The sequence below is a fragment of the Hippocampus guttulatus genome, chromosome 14 (genome assembly GCF_054856545.1).
Source record: "Hippocampus guttulatus isolate MCC_2025c chromosome 14, RoL_Hgut_1.0, whole genome shotgun sequence".
Taxonomy (NCBI): Eukaryota; Metazoa; Chordata; class Actinopteri; order Syngnathiformes; family Syngnathidae; genus Hippocampus; species Hippocampus guttulatus.
In genome coordinates, this window is record NC_141274.1 from 9,247,053 (window position 1) to 9,268,621 (window position 21,569).

Here is a 21,569-nt window from a genome sequence, read left to right on the forward strand (position 1 = left end):
GATAAACGCAAATATTCACCGTATTGTCACTTTCAACCGGGCCAAGTGTCTTTAAACTATTTTGTCGTCTGTGAATCTGTTTTAGAATCATCTCGTTATGCACTATTGAGTCACCGTCTAATAAGCCATTATCCATTTCTGTATTCCTTCAAAGTAAAACTTTTTTTTCGACTTCCGATAACAGAAAGTCAAAAAGAAAGGTCCGATCTTGCAAAAATTTTGCAAATAAACCCACATTCCTTTACAAGCCTCATATAAATGACAACCCTTTCCTCTGGTCTCCCAAGTTCCATTCAGAATTTGAATTGCAACCCCAATGAAACTAATTACATTTAAAGGACACCAAAAACAACAAAACTGTGTGTGCGTGTGTTGTGAGTTTACACGTCAGCAGTACTTTGTACATAATTACTAATTGATGTATCACATGACAAGGAAACAATAAACAGAGTTGTGCTCAGCCTCAATGCTCTGCATTCTCTGGTTCTGTCTGGGAAACAGCAGCTGCCATTCCAAAGCGTCTCTCCTCACACATCCATCTCCAGCTTCCTGTAGCCAGGTTCCAGACTGTAGACTTCATAAACAGGAGCACACAAAGAGCAACGGAAGCAATTGTTTCCACACACTGGGAGAAGATGCGAGCAGAGGCAGCACGATATGTCTAATGCTTCACATCCGCCGAGCGGATTCAATTTCCCTGACATCAACCCAACCAAAACAAATGTGGACTAAACTGTTTTTCTAATTATCATTGACAGTATGAACGCTGCGGTTGGAGGGCTGAGAGTGACCGTGATGCTGATGAAGATGACTGAGGCTTCCAGTTGGATTGTGGTCCTGCTGAGGATGTGACCGATTCTGGTGGCCATGAGGAAGATGATGATGGCGGTCAGTGTGTATTGTTTTCGGAGTCGTTACTGTCATTTCAGCGTGCTCTGTGTTCGCTTGATATTTGGATGAGGCTGTGGTGTGGTTGACATCAGATGGCAGTGTGTCATTCTTTGTGACGATGTCATTCGCTGTTGTAAAATTAGCCTGGGGAAGATGAGAAGAAAAAAAATATATTAGAAACAGCCCCAAGTATGGTGTAGTGGAATTCCACATTGGATCTCATTTAGCACTGCTTACTCTGACAGGCGAGGGTACATTTTCATCTTATTTTGAAGGGGAAGTTCTGCTTATCTGTTTGAAGGTCTTTTGATCGGTATATATTTGATCAGTGTATATATGACCGGGCCGCCCTTACTTGAATGTTTTTTTTAATATGCGCAGTACCCCAACGTGTCACCACATTATAGCCATTCGAATTGTTTCTATTGGATCATTGATTGTATTGGAACTGTGTTGGATGGTATTAAATCACATTAGGTTTCAAAAGTGACCAAACGGTTGCAGCTGATTGAACGTCACCACGACAATGACGGAGGAGGAAGACATCTCAAACCTTTTTGTTTCAATGTTTTCAATATTTCAATGTATATGGCGTGTGAGTGCATCCCCATTTGTGCTTATGCGATTACTCACAGAGCAGTTGCAGATGTTTTTATAATTGGTGGCTCTGATGGCAGCCTCGACATAAGGATAGTGCAGGAAGCTGTATGGAAGCACTATATGGAATGTGAGGAGACCACACCTGAACAGGATAGGAAAAGAGAATGACCTTTGACATTTAGAGTGTTGGGAAATGCAAACATTGCCAAGAAATATTTCATATATATATTTTTTAAATCTGAAGTATGTGTTCCAGGGAAAGAGGAGGCTGAGTTACCTGTCATAGATTAGGAAGTCATCTTTGTCACCCTCCAGCACCTCCCACACGTCATTTTGAAAGGGAGTCTGCTGGTAAACTGGAACATCAGCGGGTGCTTTTCTTTTCAGCTCCCAGTACATTGCTCTAGACAGAGAGTCTCGCTCATTAATTATCATGAAGGAAACCTCGGTCAGGTTGCTGCGGTTCAGCTTGTCATGCAGGCCTTGGATTCTAAAGATGAACACAGAATCAGAGGGTCATTGTCAGATTATCCTGAAATTTCATCTAAAAGCTGAAGATCCCCAAATTTTTGTCACTATAGTCTGTGTTCCGTGTTGCTGGTTAACCAGGAAGTTTTGCTTTCATCACATTTCTAGATGAGGTGAGGAGCTTAACTACATCTTTAGTGTTTGACCATGTAGCTGGACATCACGGGTGCCGAACCTTTCTTGACCGAAGATCTTTTTTTCACCACTATAATCCATCGCGATCGATTTGAGTCCAGTCCGCGGGTAACCGGTCGATCGCAATTGATGTATTGGGTACCCCCGCTGTACATCGTGTTCATCTGCCTGCACCCATCCCCCTCCTCCTTCCTGCAACCTATTCTTTGCTTTAACGTGAAAGTCAACAGTGGATTGTCAACTGTGTTAAAAAGGTGTTGCAAGCGGACGCTGTTTAATGCAACACAGTGTGAAAAATTCACTTGCTAGCATGACCTTATTATTAATAATGAGATTTTTCTTCACCATGAGATGCGGCTCACAAGTAGTGTTGTTACGACGTACAGTATGTGTCACTCCCACCACCACTGCTTTCAAAGTCATGAACATTGAATCTTAATGTTTCTTTCTTACCTTGAGGCCTGAGTGAGACAAAACTGTCAGCTGGCCTTCAGCAGTGCCACCACCACCAAGCTTCCTCGCAAGGCCTGCATGGGCGCCTCTCCTTTGATATCCCAGTAGGGGGCAGGTTTACAGATCCTGGTGCCTGCGTCCTCCCGCTCGACCAAGAGACTGGCCTGGGAGGCCAACAGCAAACCTGGCAAGGCCGCACATGTCCACAACAACAGGTGAGAGGACATGGTCCTCTCTGGCTGTTGAAGCAGACGCTCCTAAAAAAGGTCAGTCAGTTATGTCACTTTGTCTTACTCATTTGCAGCGCATTGCAGGGGATACTGGATGTGTACTTCACTGTAAAATTAATTATCATTACCCATCTATAACAAGAGCTGAAATTATACATTTGGTTGATAGACTGCGATGGACAGCAACATGATTTAATCATTTGGACACTTCTATAATCAAAAGAAAATATCATTACTGCTCATCAACGTTACAGAAAAGTAGGACTGGCATCTCTCTCTCTCTCTATATGTAAAATGTTCAAGTCCGACCAAAACAGCTCACCTCTGTGGTATCCTTGCTGTCCTTTTGACCTAAAGAGATCCTTACACCTCTGCTGTTTTTGAAGCTTCTGGGCTGGACTCTTGCCCCAAATCAAACAAAGAGGAGGAGTAAAACACTGTCCACACACAACGTAACACGTTTGTAACACAAGTGTTTTGGATTTATCAAGTCCAAGGTCCAAGCCGCTTTCTGAACTCTCACACAAGTTTCAAAGTTGCCTCTTTGTAGTACAACCTAAAAAGAACAAATTCTTGCTCTGAACTTTAGCTGTACGATTGATGGCTTACTTCCCTCACAGAGATTGTTGTCATTCTTACATCATTCACCTGATTTAGATGTGGCGATCTTCAAATTAAGTCGTGTTGGTTTCATTTCAAATTCATCGTGGTGGTGCCGAGAGCCAAATAGATGTGATTTGTGTCAATGTCCCACTCTTTATGGACCGCACGGTTCAGTCAATGCGTCGTTCTTGATCTTGTCAGCACTATCTGCATTTACTTTACCGGGAGGTTTTTTTTCCTTTTCCAAACCCTCTTTTATTAACTTAAGGTGTTTTTGTGTGCCATGTGTTGTTATTGAGCATAGTTTATGGTGCTACAATGAAGCATTAAAAATCGCATTTCTTGTACTGTTTTCTGTATGCCAAAAAAAAAATAAAAATGGAAGCATACAAATGTACATAGATTTATCATAACATTTTACCCATATAGAAAATGCGTAAACATGCTCCATGCGTATGCTATTTGCAGGCTTTGTTGCAGCGTTTTTTTAGCTGCCTGACAACCCCCCCCAAAAAAACCCCATTATGTAATAATTTCTAGATTATTGGGGTTGATAAAGTGAATTCCATTAGACTAGATACAATTCCGTTGGAACAAACATTTTGTGAGGGTTCTTTCGGTTTTCTACTAAAGTCGTGACACGAAACGAAGGTTGTGTTTGGTCTGCTAGTGGTCACATGGCTCAGTCTGTTGCATGTTCAAATGACAAACCTCAGCTTCCTCTTTTGCATAAACCTGGGATGCTCTTGTCATCTCAGTAAAGGGCACCCTCAATTCAATGGTGCAAAAAATAAATAAATAAATAAATATATATATATATATATATATATATATATATATATATATATATATATATATATATATATATATATATATATATATATATATATATATATATATATATATATATAATAATAATAATAATAATAAAATTTAAATGGTGTTAAATATCCATCCATCCATCCATCCATTTTCCGAACCGCTTAATCCTCACCAGGGTCGCGGGGGGTGCTGGAGCCTATCCCAGCCGTCTTCGGGCAGTAGGCGGGGGACACCCTGAACCGGTTGCCAGCCAATCGCAGGGCACACATAGATGAACAACCATGCGCACTCACACTCACACCTAGGGACAATTTAGTGTGTTCAATCAGCCTGCCATGCATGTTTTTGGAACGTGGGAGGAAACCGGAGTACCCGGAGAAAACCCACGCAGGCCCAGGAAGAACATGCAAACTCCACACAGGGAGGCCGGAGCTGGAATTGAACCCGGTACCTCTGCACTGTGAAGTCGACGTGCTAACCACTGGACTACCGGGCCACTTTGCTGGATCTCTCATCTGGTTAATGAGTCACACAAAGAGCACAGATCAGGACAAGACACCAAGAAGGTCTTCCTCATCGTTGTCGCCAACATCCTCCGTTGGGCTATTGCAGGCGCCCACGAGTCCCAGGCCCAGCTCTGCCAGTTCCTCACAGCTCATGTCAGTCGTGACCATGATCTTGGTTTCCAGGCGGTTACATAGAGTCCGGTAGGAGGGCAACGGGTAGCCCAGCTCCCTCAGGTACTCGTAGCCTTTGGTGCCCACTGCGCTTCGAATCTTTCTGGCCTTCAGGATAGTCTCCGGAGACCAGACGGCTCGGCGAGAGCGTTTGGTGAGAGACAGAGCGCGGATCTGGTCCTCATACAAAAAGTTCTGGAGTCCCTTCTCAATACGGTCGAGCCTGTAGAGACGTTTCTTCATCTCCTCTGCCTGACACGCACAAAGCAACAGGTGATAATGTTGTTAAAAAAAAAAAGAGGATGTTTTGTCACCATCATTAGTAGTCCTCTTTTTTTTTTTTTAATCATCGTTTTTCACCTCCTTTTGTAGTCTTACGGTGTGCTGCATCTCTTTCTCCAGCTGTTTTTTGAGGAGGTGACATTGAGTGCAGGACTGCTGGCCCGTAGCTGTCCTATCTCCATCCTCCTCTTCCAGGCCGAGCAGGGGAGTGCGTCTAGCGTAGCCATGGTCACCAACGTTGGACTCCTTCTCCACTAAAGACAGAACATAACAATTACACAAACAAGCATACTCCCTTATTCTGCTGGTCACGTGGGTATAAACTATCGGAAATATCCTCCCAGTACAGAAAAACTGGAACATATTCATGATCTGTTTGTGATGCCAAGACAGTGAACTTTGACGCAGAAACCTGATGTTATTCTTGACGCATTTTTCTTTAGCATTCTGTGGCTTTTTTGCAACACTAAATAAGACAGTCAACCACCGTGCTGCCAATCCGCTTCTCTGTCCTGAAAATCACGCCATATCATTTGAGGTTCAAAAACAAAAAGACAATAGCATTTCTTTTCCAATAAAACATAAGGAGATAAGCAATTACAGTGCAAAATATGCTCAAAACAAAAACGTATTAGAACACGACACACAAACTGACGTGACCACAAAATATTTCAAAGTAATTGTAGATGTAGAATAGGGTAGCGTTGCATTTACCTAGTTCATGTTTCAAGGGCAGCATAATGAATGGAGTGGTAACTGCAGGGTAAGGAGGGTCTCCAGCGGTGAAGAGAGTTGGGATGGCATTGGGCTTCAATTTCTTTCCACCAGCTGGAGACTTTGCCAACTCCTCAAACTGACTCTGCTCAAAATGGTCCTACATTGTTAAGAGGAGTATACAGAAATCACATCAATAATATTTATTACAAAAGACGCCACAATAGTGAATGAAAAAGATCAAGTGTAAAAAAAAAAAGGCAGGCACATATCATCAGGAAACAGATGGGAAAGATGACCTTCATCAGATTACACAACAAAACTTTTTTTCTCTTTTTAATCACGACCCCTTAATAATATTAAGTACGTTTACCGGCTATCTGACTATATCACAATCTGTTTTGTTTGTTTTTCCGCCAAGATATTGACAGATACTGTACTCACTTGACAAAGTCTCGAGTGTGGAGTTGGTTCAAAGTCGCGTCGGCAATTCACAACCCATTTCTTCTTTCTGACAGGGTCTTTTGGAAATCTATAGAGCTGTTTCCCTATGCTGGTTGAATTGGAACAATTAGGAGCCGAGCATCCACCCATTGCGCACGGAAAATACACGGGCGTCAATATTATTAATATTTATTTGTTTATTTATTTATTTTATGCTGTCAGGCAAGCTCCGTAGAGGTAATCATTACTTTGTGTAAATCAAACTGTACGTTTTCACCGTAAAAAAACGATAATTGTCAAATGTGATCTCACTCACATAACGAGGATGCTCGGAAAATTATATGCAACGTATTAAACCTAAAATATAAAACATTCGTATCCAACTAAATGTTTCTGACTTTATTTGAGCCAAAATGGCGACCTCCGTTTAGCTAGCTGGGTATGTGACGTACTTTATGCGTCTGCATCAACCGCCTGAGATAAAAACAAAACCAATGGAAAAAGCGCATCAAAATAAGAGGTCTTTAGGATAAAATACAGCATGGAAAATACTGCAGGTTGCATTGTGATGTAAAATAAATCTGATTGATATTCTAGATAATATTTGGGAATTAGCATCTGCCGGTAAAACAGGCGTATGGTCAACTCTCTACGCGTATGACACCAAGGACCGGTAGAGCACGTTGTGGATGTGTTTACCTGCCGATTTCTACTCTCAGTCGGCACTCATTCAGTAGTTTTTCTACCTGCGTAAACAGTTATTATGACAATATGAATACATAACGTGGAATATATCATCAGAAGGCATTTTAGAATGAACGCAATTGATGATTTACTCACTTCCTGCCTGGAACTGCACAATTGACGCACCACATCGTTCCTTTTCGCTTTCCGTTAGTAAAATCAGCTTATACTGTTAAGAATGACGTCTTCATTTGTCGTTCCTGTAATTGATGTCCAGAATGGCAATTTCAAAGAACTTTGGCCTGCTATGGTTGTGGCGATCAAAACATCTTCCTTCGTTGCTGTAGATACGGTACGTGAAACATTACGACAGTAGTGCATCATCTGAATGAAGATGGATGCATTGAGTTACTTGGGTAGCAGGATTAAAAGATTCAATAAATGACCCCTAGTTATTGCAAATTATTGTCGTAGGAGCTGAGTGGCCTGGGAAATAGAACATCATTGCTTGCACAGTGAGTAAAAGTCTTCTGACTTTACAACTTTCATCTGAAATCCAGGAGAAGCATATTTTTGTAGCCTTCTTTCAATATCTTATCTTGAATATTGTGATACAGGTCTATAGAAGACAGATATAAAGCCATTTGTCATGCAGCCCGCTCTCGCTCCATCCTCTCCTTGGGAATTGCTTGCTACAAGAAATTCAGTAACAAGGTGCAACAAATGACATATTTTCCAATGACTTTGAATTTGTGACATACGGTTGTTTAACAGTGCAGCTCTGTAGTTATGTTGAAACATTAAAATTTACCCTCCTTACTTTTTAATCCAGGCCGCAGACACGTACCTGGTCCAGGTGTACAACCTCACTTTACTATGTTCAGAGGAGTACATCATTGAGCCTCAATCAGTGCAGTTCCTTGTACAACACGGGTTTGACTTCAACAAGCAGTATGCAAAAGGGATACCTTATCACAGGGGTAATAATAAGGTATGTAATGATCTCATTTGAGCTCATTGAATTTTCATGCCATAAACTCTACTCACCTTTCACCTTACTGTCTGTCATTCAACGGCATGCTGTGGAACGAAGCATATCCTTTGAAATTGTTTTGAAGCTTGGGGTCATGACATCCTGTCACCATTATTTGGGAAAATAATGTTTTTTGTTTTTGTTTTTTTGCCTCAAAACTGCCATTGGGACTTAATGCACAATTACATGTCAAATGCAAGTAATTGTTCAGCCCTAGTTTTGATGTTTCCTTTCTTTCTCTGTTTTGCAAGGGCGGCTCAGACAACCAGGGTGTTAATATCCGGGCTTTATTTACTGAGCTACTACGTGCAAGAAAACCATTGGTGCTCCACAATGGTCTCATTGATATTGCTTTTCTCTACCAGGTAGGATGTTTGCGTTCACGGCTTCATCCATTCTTGTTTTTTGATTATACTTTTTTCAGGTTGTAATGACTAACGTTTTTTTTTCCATTTTTATTTTTGTATAATCAACCATCTGTTTTTTTATCTTCTAGAATTTCTATGCACATCTACCAGATCGTTTAGTCAGCTTCACAGCCGACCTATCGGAGATGTTTCCTGCAGGCATCTTCGACACGAAATATGTGACAGAATTTGATCTTCGTTTCAGTGCCTCATATCTGGAATACGCCTATAAGAAATGGTGGGTGCTCTGAGAAAGTAAGAACAAGGATGAAAAAAATGTTCTCCTCATTTGACCGCTTTGCCCGTGTTTCTCTGCTCCTTCTAGCAAGTTGGATAACAGTCGAAATGAGGCCTCCGGTGGGACTGGACGTCATGTCTACCTTGAATTCTGTCAGTATGCTGGCGCCATGTCCCGCTATGTGGACTACAGAATCTGTCCGGCTGGCCCCCCCATTTCAGAGCAGGCTGACATCTGCAGTTCCTTCTCGGTTAGTTTCACCTAAACTTTGATCATGCTTATTCTAGTCCAAGTGAGTACTGAAGCTCTGGGAATAATTTTTGATTTGAAGAAAAGGGAATGGGAATCAAAACAGCCTGGCCAACGTTGCATCTCCATCAGCCAAACGATGCGAGCCTCCACTTGCACTTAGAGTGTATGGGGTGTTGCCACAAGAAATCACGAGTGGCAGAGGCACATTTTTTGTTGTTAGCAGTTCAATGTACAGCATAACCAAAATGTTTTCACAGGGCTTACATTTTTCCACATTTTGTCTTGCAGCTTCATTCCAAAATGGAATATATTCATGTCTTTCTCCACACAGCACCCATAATTACAATGCAAAAAAAGAAATTTAATTTTCGCAAATTAATTGAAAAGTAAACGGAAGTAATCACTGTCCATAAATATTCACAGCCTTTGCCACAGAGCCCAAAAGTAATCTTAGGTGCATCATGCTTCCATTTCCACTGATCATACTTGAGAGGTTCGTACAAATTAATGAAATTTTCTGGAGGCATAATTTCCCCATTTTGGGCCAACTTTAGGTTGCTCGTGTTTTATATTACCTGTATATATATTTTTTGCTGCCAGGAAATTCATCTTTTAAACATCATCAGCTCTCCCAATCTAAACTTTTCTCTATTGGCTTGCCTGGCAGGCGTTCGGCTGGTGTTCCAATGGCACCAAGTGTCCTTTGTCCCATGACACTGACCTTATCATTCTCCATGATGATAAATCTAAGGATGACAAGAAGAAAAAGCGGAAGCGTCAAAAGAAGAAAAAGGAAGGAGGGTTAGAGGAAGATTCCTCCAATGTGGAAGGTGCCCCCCAAAACAAAATGCCCCATTTGGAATTGAATCCAGACGAGGGTCATCAAGGGCTGTCTGCCGGATGTCTGCAAAGTGCCAATTTGATAGACAGCAATACAAACATCCAACTGCATGACGGGGAAAACGTGAAAACAGAGAGTGAGGAGAAGGAATTGTGTGAGGACAACGTGGAGTCTACCAACACTGAAATGAGCGGAAAAAGTGAAAACAAGGCAGATCCGGGCACGCACCGAGCTGGCTTCGATGCATTCATGACAGGATACATATTTGCCTACTCATGCACCCTGGTGAAGAAGGACGAAGTGGATGTAAGCGGAGAGGAGCAGATGTGGCTTCCCACCTCCTTCAATAAGGTCTACCTCAGTGGCAAGGCAACACCACTCAACATCGTCAAGAGCACCTTCTCCAAGTCATCCAAAGCCCACGTGCAAAAGATGGAAATGATTTGGGAGGGAAAGCAGGAGAGGATGGACAATTAAAGACAATCAGACTTATCAAAGGGCTTTGGAAAGCCAGTGTTATCTTTAGAGAGAGGAATGCTCAATGAACCATCATTCTCATGTTTTAATTGAACTTTAAAAAAAAAAAATTATTCATCTCAAACTACCTGTTTGATCATAAAGAAATTCAGTTCCCTTGTATTTTTTCGAATTAAAAAAGACATCTGGTGTATTACATCTGTCTCGGTCATTCTGTAGCAGTATTTTTTTTCTGCACAGAGCAACACAATGTATCTCAACAAGGGCAAGTAGCGTATTCATGTAAATGATTGTAAGCGATTGTGGCTGTAGTTTTCAGTGGTGAAGAAGAGGTGTCGTTCCCTCCAGTACAGGAGGGGGCAGCATTATGTTGCCGGGGTTTACACAAGCTGTCGTTTAAGAGGTCAAAAAGAAGAGCTCACTTCCGGCATGAGAGCGGCGCACAAAGCACATTGACAGCAGATTCCGTCTCAGTCCGTCGCTGAATCGCCTTGTTCCGCGTATGTATAATATTCTGATGCTCGGATGGCTTCATAAACTCCCGTGAATCTAACCGAGCTTCCAGGTCGCATAAAGCCATCTTGGAGTGCTGCGAACAATAATGGCAAATGATGAAATGGACTACAATATTGTGTTTCCAGATGAAGCGACCAGCGGTGAGCATCGTTCATTGACACTAGTGCTGTATTACGCCATAACGTTAGCCTAGCTTTCTTGCTAACTTTCTACGGAAAAGCGCAAATGTCAGTCTCCCATTAACGTGGCGAGGTCGCTTTATATTTACTTGGTTTGGACAGGCGACTCGCTACCATGCCGCGCTAATCCTTTTCTCTTTTCCAGAGACACACTGGCAGGGAACAAAAGAGCCTGTTGTGATACTGTTGGGATGGGCGGGCTGCAGAGACAAACACCTCACCAAGTACAGCTCCATCTACAATGAACAGGTTCAAGGTTTAATTGCGATTCATTTGGTCGTTTTAAAGCTCACTGATCTTCTTTCCTGATCCAGGGATGCGTCACTATCCGTTACACGGCCCCTCTCAAGACCGTGTTTATCTCTGAGTCATTTGGATACAAAGAACTGAGACGTACAGCCCTGAAGTTGCTGGAGATCCTCTTTGACTATGAGGTGGAGCAGAGTCCCATTTTCTTCCACGTATTCAGTAACGGTGGCTTCATGCTGTACAGATATATTGTCGAGCTTTTGCACAAGGACAAACAGTTCAGTTCCCTGTGTGTAATCGGGGCCCTTGTGGACAGCGCTCCGGGTAGCGGGAATGTCCTCGGGGCAGTGCGGGCCCTGGCCACTACTTTGGGGCCCAAAATAAGTCCTGTTTTGAAGTACCTCCTGCTTGCGCTCTTTGCAGTGACTGTTTTCCTGCTGCGAATCGTGCTGTACCCCTTGACCAAATATGTGCACAAGAACCACTATGACGCGGTGCAAGAGAGGCCGCCTGCCTGGCCTCATTTCTTCCTCTACTCTCGAGCTGATCAAGTGATCAGGCCAAGAGATGTCAGGCTCTTTGCAGACACCCTCAAGTTTAAAGGAGTTCCAGTGGACAGTTATGATTTTGTCTCCAGCGTCCATGTGAGCCATTTCCGGGAATATCCGGAGCAGTATACTTGCAAGTGCCGCAATTTCCTGATTGCTTGTATGAAGGACACAGATGGGACATTCATGAGAAAGAGACACCGGGTTCGGGATCAGTGAAGCATGTAAAACCCAAGTGGTGCTCTGGAAACTGAGATTCTAGCAAAATTCTCCAGGTATTTGACAGAGCATTGTGTGTGTGTGTGTGGTTTTTTAAAAAAAAAAAAAGCTTAATCAGAAATGTCCCAAGGTTGAATTCATTTGTCTGTGGAGTTGCAATCATTTTCTCTTTTTTTATTTATTTAATAACACACTTAAAACAGGTAGTTGATTGACACTGGATAAATGGGACTAAAGATACTGTAAATTGTATTTATTGTGTTTGATATGTGATGCCTTGTAGATCGGTTGTACTGTCGCAGTGTTAGAACCTAATTGAAATTGATATTACAGCATACACCACCAGTATTTAATCGTTGAGATGTATTTGTGAATTCCTTTTTGTTTATTTACCATCAGAACCTTAACACAGAACGTGCCGTAAAGTCAAAGGAGGAGTCAGAAAAGGACACATTGACGCAGATTGTTGATGCCATGTCCATAGTTGACATTTGGGAAAATGAGTGGCTGGCATTTGTCTGCACCAAACCTGGCCTGGGTACTTAATGTGTCGTGTGGAGCCGCATCGAGGAAAGGAAGGAAGCAAGAGGGAAGGTTGCGTATCAGCACGGACAAATGAACATTGATCATCGGAGTGAACACGATTCTCTCGTACTACTGTTCACTTCCTCCAGTGGTTCATTGACTTCACAGATATTAAAAATAAGTGCAACTGTTTGGAATGTAAGTGCTACATGAGCCCCCTCTCCCCCTTTTCTTGAAGGTAACCCCTTCAACATGTAGCGATCCAGCGGCAGTGAAGTGATCCATTATTGACCCTTTATCAGGTAACTTTGCGGGAAAAGGTGAACGAACGTGCGGCCAAAGTCAGCCATTAGCCCACTCTTGACCTTACCCATCGGCCATCCGTGCAGTACTCCCTCCCTTCCTGAGGAGGGCAGCATTGACTCACGCTTGACAACTAACGCACGACCGTCAATGGCCGCGTCCTGGGCCTCAGCAAGGCTATGCGGCATCAGTACCTCACATTCGAGACTTTTCATGTTGGCACCCCTTTGCGTAAGAATAGACGTGTGCTCTTGCTTCGTATTTGCTTAGTATTCTGCACCTCAAAATTCCTAAAGGGTCTTTTGTAAATTTCCCCAGTGTGGGACAAATAAAGGATATCTTTACCACTGATATTCAAAGAGGGCGCAAAAGATCGAGTTCGCGGTGGGTGGCTGGATAAAAAGACGAAGTGTAGTAAAAAAAAAAAAAAAAGAGGCCTTCATAGAGGAAATTACCCCACGAAGTTAATGAAGTCTCACAAGCTGATGAGGATGGAATTGCTGAGATGCGAGGTCAGCGCTTTCTCCTTAGCCTTTCACTCTTTTACAGAAAATGGCTGCAGTCAAGAACCATACTTTTAGAGGACACAGAGCACTCTAGGACGGTTACATTAATAGTATTAAGTGGTAGCACTCAGCAACACGGCCTCAATATTCTATATTCCAGTATTTTCCATTCTGACTTCACATGCGATATACAGTACATTGCCTTTTTTAACTGACTGTCATTTACAAGATTTTAACTTAAGGTTGCAATACACTATTAAAAATTTTGATACATCACTGGGGTCAAGCCGAAACATAAATCACAATTTCAAAATGTCATATTAAAAAAAAAAAATCTATACTCTTGGTCAGTCCACATATGGGTGTTATTTTATTTTTCATTGATTTATTTATTTTTACCACTGATGACAGGTTGGAACATCAGCTTCACAGTGCAGAGGTGCAGGGTTTGATTCCGGCTCCGGCCTACCTGTGTAGAGTTTGCATGTTCTCCCCGTGCCTGCGTGGCTTTTCTCCGGGTACTCCGGTTTTCTCCCACGTTCCAAAAACATGCATGACAGGTTTAATTAACATTGTCCCTCGGTGTGTGATTAGGAGCGCGAATGGTTGCATGTCTGCATGTCCCCTGCGATGAGCTGGCTACCGGTTCAGGGTGTGCCCTGCCTACTGCCCCCTGTTTTCGGGGTCTCCTGAGGGTTCGGCTCGATGCCAGCGATATGTTAAATACAGTGACTGCATTAAAAACGGGCCTGTTCACGTTCCAGTTGGGTCGATGGGCGATCCCGGCAAGGCTCGCAGAGCTTTCAAAAGATGCCATTCTGGCTTTTTTAGTTTAATGTCACTCCCAATAAGACCGGCTTGTATTTATGCACATGCTGACATTTGAGACGCTGCTCTGTGAACCTTCCTTCTAGATCATTGGATCGGATGGCCACTATTTTATCTGACAGTTGCACACACTCACGATCAAATAATATCAGATGGCAAAACTCTGATCTCTTTCCGTGTCTGGTTATTTGTAATACATTTCAACAAAGATTGACATTTTGATTTTAAATCTGACTTGCTATGACTTTATGGCCAAGGATAATAATAATGAAAAAAAATCCCATCTCTAAATTACCTCTTCATTGTGCAAATTCCTCTTTTTTTTGTGTCCTTTGAAAACATGTTTATCATACAATTGCTCTCAATGTGATCTAATTGTGAAAGGCATCAGTCTGGAGAAGGTTACATATGCAGTAGTAGAGTTTGTATATGCAGATTGGTCGGTCACATTGTCAACCAGTGACGAAAACCGCCAAGACAGCAAGACGCTTTTAAATGTATTGTCTTTCTCTCACTATTCATAGTGAGAAATGTAATTTTTCACTTGTAAATGGCAATTGTGTTAGAGTGAATAAAAGGTTTGCCTCTTGAACAGATTGTTCTTTTTTAAAAATTATTTTGAATGGGAAAATTGAACAATTCAAACAAGACCAGTCAGTACCCGCAAACCATTTGAGAGGTTGCAGTGAACCAGTCAACTCTGGCACATGACAAAGGGGGAAAATGGCAGTTATGGCGCCGATCGATTATTAGTCGCGTTCCCCTCACCGCAGCCAAAATACCGAAGACGTGTGCTGTGAAATAGGATTTAGTAGCGGTGTGGCGTTTTCATTTCTTCTATTCTCGACATCTATTCGAAAGGTTTTTCTTTCGACTTTTTTTTTTAAATCTCAGCCGTCACTAAAATGTGGTCGGGGGGTAATCCACCGTATAATGTTAGAAAATGTAAAAATCTTTTCATGTCTCTGTCATGTCTACTTTACATACGCATCCCAAGCAACACACGCTGGCTCATCCTCAGGTGCGCCACAGGGCTGGGGCTTTGTGATCAGGTGGAGTGGCCATCATTTGACAAGTAACTCCAGTCAACCCCTAATGAGCAAAGTATTTCACAGAAGTCAAGTTTAAGACAGCATGGGGGGCGGGGGGGAGGGGGTGTGGACACCCACTAAAGAGAAGCTTTTGCTTCACGAGCACACACCACACACACACACGTCAATAGGTCGAAATCCAGAAGACCAAAGTCTTCCCGCCTTTGAGTAACTTGAAACGGTCTCCTGGTGTTTTGGATTGAAGAAAGAAGAGGGAATTGATGTGTGCGGCCTGAGAAAGGGACTTGGTTTTTGGAACCAGCCAGGGAGGTGTCCCCGCAATCTACCCTGGTCTATCTAATCTCCTCAGCCCTCTACTTAAGAGCAAAAGAGGGAAGCGAGGCGATGGAATGTTAGATAAAGAGAGCGAAAAGGCAGGGAGGCAAGAGAGAGAGAAAGCAAGATGGAGAGTATGAGGAGCAGCCCTCAGCATGTGTGCAGCAGGCTGCCTCTCGCAGCCCATTCAAAGCCAGCGTGCGCACGTGTGTGTGTGTGGGTGTGTGTTCCTTCACAGATGTCCTTGAAAAGAACCCCCTCGGCTGTGCGGATCCCTGCTGCCACTAGAGAACATTTGACAAGCAGCAGGCTCTTGTTAGAGCGCTGTCAAATTAGAGGTGTGCGTGCGTGTGTTGAGTAAATGTCTGCGCCAGTGTGTGTGTGTGTTTTAGGCTGAGCACCGAACACTGTCAAATTAAAACTACCAAACAAAATGTGCATGTCACATATCCAGACCAGTGCATGCCGCTGGTGGGAAGCGTCACGCTTCTTTGTCTCTTTGCTTGTAGGTGGATGTTTGTGAACGCATGCGTTACAGGCATCATTTCAAGAAAATATGTTATTTATTTATTTGTTTATTTACAATCTTCTTTCATGTCTCTGCCAAACAAAAATATGGCAGAATAACACACACGCTCACACACAAACACGCACTATCCAACAACCTGTCAGGGGATTACTTGACTGGAATTTTAAAGTCAAAACGCTATTGAAGCATTTTATAACCATGTCATGTACAGCTAATTTCATCGCATTATTTGAGATCGTTGAAATAGTAGTGCAGCGGATTTTAATAACGATTCCATTCAGGACACTGCATGCACGAGCATGTGTGTGTTCATCAAACATGTCAATTTGTGGCAGGCCGCAAATGGCCCCCGGGCCGTCATTTGGACACCACTGGTACGATATGGAAAACATCATTGTGTAGATTTTGTCGGGCAACCAAGAGTTTGTACGGTGTTTTCTCCAGAGTGTATTTGTGTCACAGAATCGCTACAAGACGGAGGCTAATGCTACTTTCCCTTCATTAAGAATAAAATGTTATGATTTATGAAGTTGCCATCTGACTAATATCTTTAGAAGTTTTTTTTTCCCCTCCCTTATCTTGTGGCTGGGAGGCCGATTCATCTTCAAGAGTGATGAGGGGAGTTTGCTCCCTATGCAAAACGCATTAAAGCTAAATGAGGAGTCTATTACTCAAATCTGGTGGATAATCCGTTAGCTAAAGACCGCCGGCCGCTAACTAAGCAGATTAAGATATGTCATTGCGACCACCACCGGCTCGACAACGGTACACGATTTACGTTCCCGGATGCAAACGTGCACGCGCACGCAGGTTGGGCCTTCGAGCATCCCTGCATGCGCGCGCATTCTCAGTCGGGTTCGTTCGTCCCAAAGTTGCGCGTGCGCACACAGACACAGGTAATGCGCTCCTTCCGCACCCCGCCACTTATCTACATACGCTGTCTCCTTGCCAGTGCACTTCATAGAATTAATTCTCGACACACCAGCCACTCTTTATTTGCTGTTTCCTGTGTGTGTGTGTGTGTGCCTGTTTGTGTGTGTGAGAGAGAAAGAGGGATGCGCAGGGGACTCATGAAGAGGCCATGTTTGTATGAACGTGGGCAATTCATCATGCCTTGATTAACACACAAGCTCACCCTCCCTCTTGTTCTCGCTGTGCTTTCGGTCGTGTGGTGATAATTACAAATTATTTATTCCTACTGGTTAATTGGCTCTTTTTTTTTTCACACCGAGACATATTTTTAACAAAGTCTCCAAACACCGCTGTTATAAAAGTCACATGTTGCTACATAAATACATTTCCTTTACATTACATCACCTTATCCAGAGTAAATGGTTAGAAATGTATATATAAATAAAAATCGGACATGGTGAGATCAGGAACACGTTTGGTTTCATGCGCGTTAAGCGCGAGGCTATTTGTATGCCGTTCCCGGCGTTACAATATCTGTGACGATCAGTCATGCAGCATGCAAACTAATCACAATATTGACATTTTGCACCGACTCTAATGTTATCATCGGAAACACTTTTGACTGCGCCAGCTGGTGCCTCCACTGTGAACTAATGCAACAAAGGAAAAGCTTGGGGGTAGGCGGGGGGGAATAAACCTCGAGGTCGAAACAGAATCATGCACCGCAGCTGCCTCACTCAAGCTAATGGACCTACACGGACCTCCAGTTTAATCCCGCTCCCACCACTAGAACCAGGGGACCACGCGTGAGGAAGGAAGCCTTTTCTCTCAGGGGGCGAGAAAAAAAAAAAACGCAGTAGTATATTCTGTCCGTAACAATGTGACTGTCAAATATAAATTTTGTCAAAGTACTAACAAAAGTATTGTTAATACTTTGCTAGATTATCTATTGACTCCTGAGGTGCGATTGTGAACCGGAATTTGGCTACGCGTGCCCTGCGATTGGTTGCCGACCAGTTCAGGGTGTCCCACCCCCACTGCCCGAAGACGGCTGGGATAGGCTCCAGCATGCCCGCCACCCTTCTGAGGAAAAGCGGATTACAAAATGGACGGATGGATATTGGATTCAATAATCATGATGAACAAAACCACCATTTTATTTTATAAAAAGTTGCAATGTTAAAATTGCTGTTTTTCTGAACGCAGCTGCCATTCTTAATCAATTCACGTGTAATTTGAAACACGGCTGAAGACAATACGCGGTGGTCTTGGTCGGGTGTCCCCATCACGCCAGACCTTGGAGCGGGTTGACCTGTGCTGGGCCCGTCTTGTTCCCAATGGCCGTTTGTTGCTAATTAATTGACTGAAGCCTCTTCTGTCATGCTGAATGGAACACAAACTGAATGCATTAAACATGACCAGACCTCCTTGTACTGCCAGGGACACAAAGTCTAGAAGATGGAGAGGAGGAGACAAACAGAGACGATAAAAAGAGAAAGGATGGGCACCAACAGAACGTGGCTTTTCAAACACAAAGTCCACAATTTGACACAACGTTCAACGGAAACCGATGGTCTGGCTAAAATACGAATCTGCAGTAGCTCATTTCCAGGCATTGTCAGGTGACGAGCACGCAGATTTCCTCTTTGAATCCCACTGCCAAAGCTGGAATGAAAAATTGTACAAGCCCATCCATCCATCCATCCATCCATCCATCCATTTTCTACTGCGCTTAAACAGGATTGTGCCAACCCCCCCAAAACCCTCCACCTCTGGCAGTCCAAAAATGCAAAGAACAAAAACAAGACGTAAACACACTGTTAGCTTATATGATGACTGCTACATTGCATCCGCGACTTTTCTCCTTGTAATTTTAATTGTGGCTGCTCTTTCATTTGTGTCTGGCCACGGCACAAGCGTAATGTCGCTTCCAAATTGACTATTTCTTTTCACGTCGCAATCATGGAGTCGGTGGCTCGGCCGACATCCTTGTTGACTGCACGCAAAAAAAAAATAAAAATAAAAGATTTGCGATCACAAATATTGAACGGGTTGCAAATTCACTATTTTCCGCCATTTTACGAGCATGAAGGGGAGAACCCAGGGGCGTTCCATCAGGGCCAGCAAGGCCTTCTCTGCTGGCCTAAACATTCTCAGAAAAGTAAATTTAATAAATGTACTTTTCTGAGAATAACATACATTTAATTTGTTATTTTATTTTCATAAATATAGAAACAAAATTATTCTCTGGATTCTTTACGTCATATTATTTCCACTTAGCCGAGTGGCTTATTTTAAATAACATTGAAAGCCACTCGATAAATAACTTATTTATTATGGTAGAGTTTTTAACCAATCATATTTCAGATAGCTCGTGTTGCCAGGTAAATTAAATTTGCTCGGGGCCTTCAGATTAAACAGAGCTGTAAATGAACGGGCACAGTCAACTTGCAATAGCCAATCAGATCACGAGTCTGCGTACCAGGGCAGGGCCAGCGAGAAGGGTTTACGTCGACACTGGACGTGCGCGTTTGGTGATTGGATTAGCGCCTGCTTAGAGGGCGCTGTTGCTGCATTTTGACCCAAAATGGCCGAAGGAGAAGACGTTGATCTGGTTGCAGGACTACTTTCCACACAATTTTCAAGACGGACCTTCCACTGGATTTACCAATTTAAGTTGTTTTACCAAGGCAGCAAGGAAACATCAGAGCACGGCTGGGCACTTACAAGCTACGGTGCGTTTAAAAACGTTTGGGGACACTCGCGTAGGTCTGCAGCTCAGTGAACAGGCACTACATTGGTGAGTAAATGTATTTTATTTTACATTTCTTCTTATTTTATTTCGTTAGTATTAATGGTAATGAAATAAAATGACAAAGATACAAAAATGTATCAAATAAATCAGCTCACCTCCAATTTATAATGGCGCATTGTAGTCAGCTTCGTGCACTAAAATTCATTCAATCTCAGCTGCTCAACATTTTCAGTTATTTGCTGTTGTATAGCCTATTCTCAAAATGCAAATGATCTGTTAATTTTATTTTCAAAGAATAGTTTGTTTTGTTATTGTATTGTATTGTTATGTGTGGTTGGTGTCTTATATGAAACTGCGGCATTGCACAATTTATTGGGCAGACTTGTTTATGATCACACAGCGTAATTTGGGTGGCATTTTATTTAGTATTTTTAAAATCTTTTTATTTTTGACAATATCTGTAAATTTAGTTTCCTGCTCTTAATTGTGAATGCATACTTGATGGTTTTAAATGCTCCTGAAATTAAGTGCTGCTTGATGACTGATGAGCCTATACTGTATTGCGTTAATGTATGTGACGTCACTGAAGGCCTAAGGTTGAAATGCACGGCCGCCACTGGGAGAACCACTCTTTACGAAGCGTACACTGCGACCGCAGCACTGCGACCAACTTTAAAATTGTACATTCACGTGGGCAACGTTTTTCAACAATGCATTTCTTGAGAAACGTGACATCAAGGTAATAACAAAAGCAAAAATATATACAGTATATTATAATAATAATAACCACGATAAATTCCGATTGGATGTTGAGAGGTACTCAAAAGATAGGTGTGGCTCTTTGAGAGTTGACTGGACATACTCACTCACAAGGCACATGCACACAAAACCGTGCGCACACGCACACGATAGCAGAAGCCAATGTATAAATTGCCATTATCGGAGCTGCCGCCAGTGGCAGTGGCACCCCCACCAAGATCACCTCAGCTGACAAAAGTTAATTTGCGCTAATGATGCTTTACTCCTCTCATTACCTTAAATCATCGCCCCCCACCACCCTCCTCCCGCCCTTTCCTTCTTGCACAGAAAGCAGACGAGAAATGCAAATAGAAAAGTGCAGTCAAGAGAACCGCAGAGAAAGTGTGTGAGAATGCCCAATAACAATTCACAAAGCAGTCAGCAGTTTGTAACTGCGTATGGTTGAAGCCGATATTCTCCAAACAGCTCTCTGCCCGGGCAGTCCTAAATATTTCAAAGCCTGGTATAATTACCAAAGCCATTCAAGATCTTTTTTTGATGACCGGATGGCGACGCCCACGCTCAAGCGTTTTTACTGTGCAACCTGCCGACGAGTTGTATTTATGTTGCAGGCTTAAGTGGTGGACTTTGTAACGATAACACGGTTGATGTCTAACAAGTATGGAGTGTTTCATGATTGAATTAACTTTTTACAATGCAAATTGGAATATTATCGCACCATGTGTGGACTAAGCTAATGGGTATTTTAATCATACTTCGTTGAATGTAGACCCAAATGGTCCTGCAGAACGTTATAGAAAGCACTGTTTGGAGTTTTAAACAAGGCTAAAAGGTATACATTCCATTTAGTTATTTTTTTGTGTGCAGATGACACTCGCTCATTAACCTAGTTACTTGTGAATAAATGACATTCACAGCTTGGGTGGGGCTGTTAATCTCTTCTTTGATCATTTATGGATTTTACACAGTGCATAAGGCCTCGAGGAGCTTTTCTGATTGTCATCCGAGCATCATTTTGCTCGTCCTCCATTTCAAGGCGATTGATGGATGCTAATGTACACAG

At 42.7% G+C, this 21,569-nt stretch overlaps 4 protein-coding genes across 6 annotated transcripts; 2 read left to right on the forward strand and 2 right to left on the reverse strand.

Annotated features, from left to right (window-relative positions):
- Window positions 1-362: 362 nt before the first annotated feature.
- Window positions 363-3,657, reverse strand: LOC147194895 (selenoprotein Pb-like). The gene is made up of 5 exons (XM_086130142.1): window positions 3,160-3,657; window positions 2,608-2,864; window positions 1,769-1,981; window positions 1,525-1,633; window positions 363-1,035 (listed from the first exon to the last, which is right to left on the reverse strand). Exons 2-5 carry the CDS (start codon window positions 2,832-2,834, stop codon window positions 742-744), a joined length of 843 nt encoding a protein of 280 aa, XP_085986268.1. The 5' UTR covers window positions 2,835-2,864; window positions 3,160-3,657; the 3' UTR covers window positions 363-741.
- Window positions 3,658-4,727: 1,070 nt separating this feature from the next.
- LOC147194896 (THAP domain-containing protein 1) lies at window positions 4,728-6,529 on the reverse strand. Its single transcript, XM_086130138.1, has 4 exons — window positions 6,380-6,529; window positions 5,936-6,095; window positions 5,300-5,475; window positions 4,728-5,191 (listed from the first exon to the last, which is right to left on the reverse strand). Exons 1-4 carry the CDS (start codon window positions 6,527-6,529, stop codon window positions 4,808-4,810), a joined length of 870 nt encoding a protein of 289 aa, XP_085986264.1. The 3' UTR covers window positions 4,728-4,807.
- Window positions 6,530-6,770: 241 nt separating this feature from the next.
- toe1 (target of EGR1, exonuclease) lies at window positions 6,771-10,507 on the forward strand. The gene is made up of 8 exons (XM_086130137.1): window positions 6,771-7,415; window positions 7,538-7,578; window positions 7,681-7,777; window positions 7,896-8,054; window positions 8,348-8,461; window positions 8,593-8,741; window positions 8,829-8,991; window positions 9,661-10,507. Exons 1-8 carry the CDS (start codon window positions 7,302-7,304, stop codon window positions 10,309-10,311), a joined length of 1,488 nt encoding a protein of 495 aa, XP_085986263.1. The 5' UTR covers window positions 6,771-7,301; the 3' UTR covers window positions 10,312-10,507.
- A 241-nt stretch (window positions 10,508-10,748) lies between these two features.
- Window positions 10,749-12,739, forward strand: tmem53 (transmembrane protein 53). 3 transcript variants are annotated; one of them, XR_015102943.1, is made up of 4 exons: window positions 10,749-10,967; window positions 11,152-11,255; window positions 11,321-12,078; window positions 12,422-12,739. XR_015102943.1 is itself a non-coding variant. In XM_086130140.1 (3 exons), the coding sequence occupies exons 1-3, from the start codon at window positions 10,913-10,915 to the stop codon at window positions 12,020-12,022; spliced, it is 861 nt and encodes a 286-aa protein (XP_085986266.1). In that variant the 5' UTR covers window positions 10,749-10,912; the 3' UTR covers window positions 12,023-12,739. The 3 variants fall into 3 exon arrangements, 2 of the variants coding, with proteins under 2 accessions (XP_085986266.1, XP_085986267.1); XM_086130140.1 differs by having other exon boundaries at window positions 11,321-12,739; XM_086130141.1 differs by having other exon boundaries at window positions 11,152-11,230; window positions 11,321-12,739.
- Window positions 12,740-21,569: the final 8,830 nt, after the last annotated feature.

Excerpts from the sequence above, each read along its gene's own strand:
- LOC147194896 (XM_086130138.1), bottom strand. The coding sequence starts at position 6,529 with ATGGGTGGATGCTCGGCTCCTAATTGTTCCAATTCAACCAGCATAGGG. Across the intron at positions 6,096-6,379 it reads CACACTCGAGACTTTGTCAA|GACCATTTTGAGCAGAGTCA; the intron begins GTGAGTACAGTA and ends TTAACAATGTAG. Across the intron at positions 5,192-5,299 it reads CCGTAAGACTACAAAAGGAG|GCAGAGGAGATGAAGAAACG; the intron begins GTGAAAAACGAT and ends TGTGCGTGTCAG.
- toe1 (XM_086130137.1), top strand. The coding sequence starts at position 7,302 with ATGACGTCTTCATTTGTCGTTCCTGTAATTGATGTCCAGAATGGCAAT. Across the intron at positions 8,462-8,592 it reads ATATTGCTTTTCTCTACCAG|AATTTCTATGCACATCTACC; the intron begins GTAGGATGTTTG and ends TTTATCTTCTAG. Across the intron at positions 8,742-8,828 it reads GAATACGCCTATAAGAAATG|CAAGTTGGATAACAGTCGAA; the intron begins GTGGGTGCTCTG and ends TGCTCCTTCTAG.
- tmem53 (XM_086130140.1), top strand. The coding sequence starts at position 10,913 with ATGGCAAATGATGAAATGGACTACAATATTGTGTTTCCAGATGAAGCG. Across the intron at positions 10,968-11,151 it reads TCCAGATGAAGCGACCAGCG|AGACACACTGGCAGGGAACA; the intron begins GTGAGCATCGTT and ends TCTCTTTTCCAG. Across the intron at positions 11,256-11,320 it reads GCTCCATCTACAATGAACAG|GGATGCGTCACTATCCGTTA; the intron begins GTTCAAGGTTTA and ends TTCCTGATCCAG.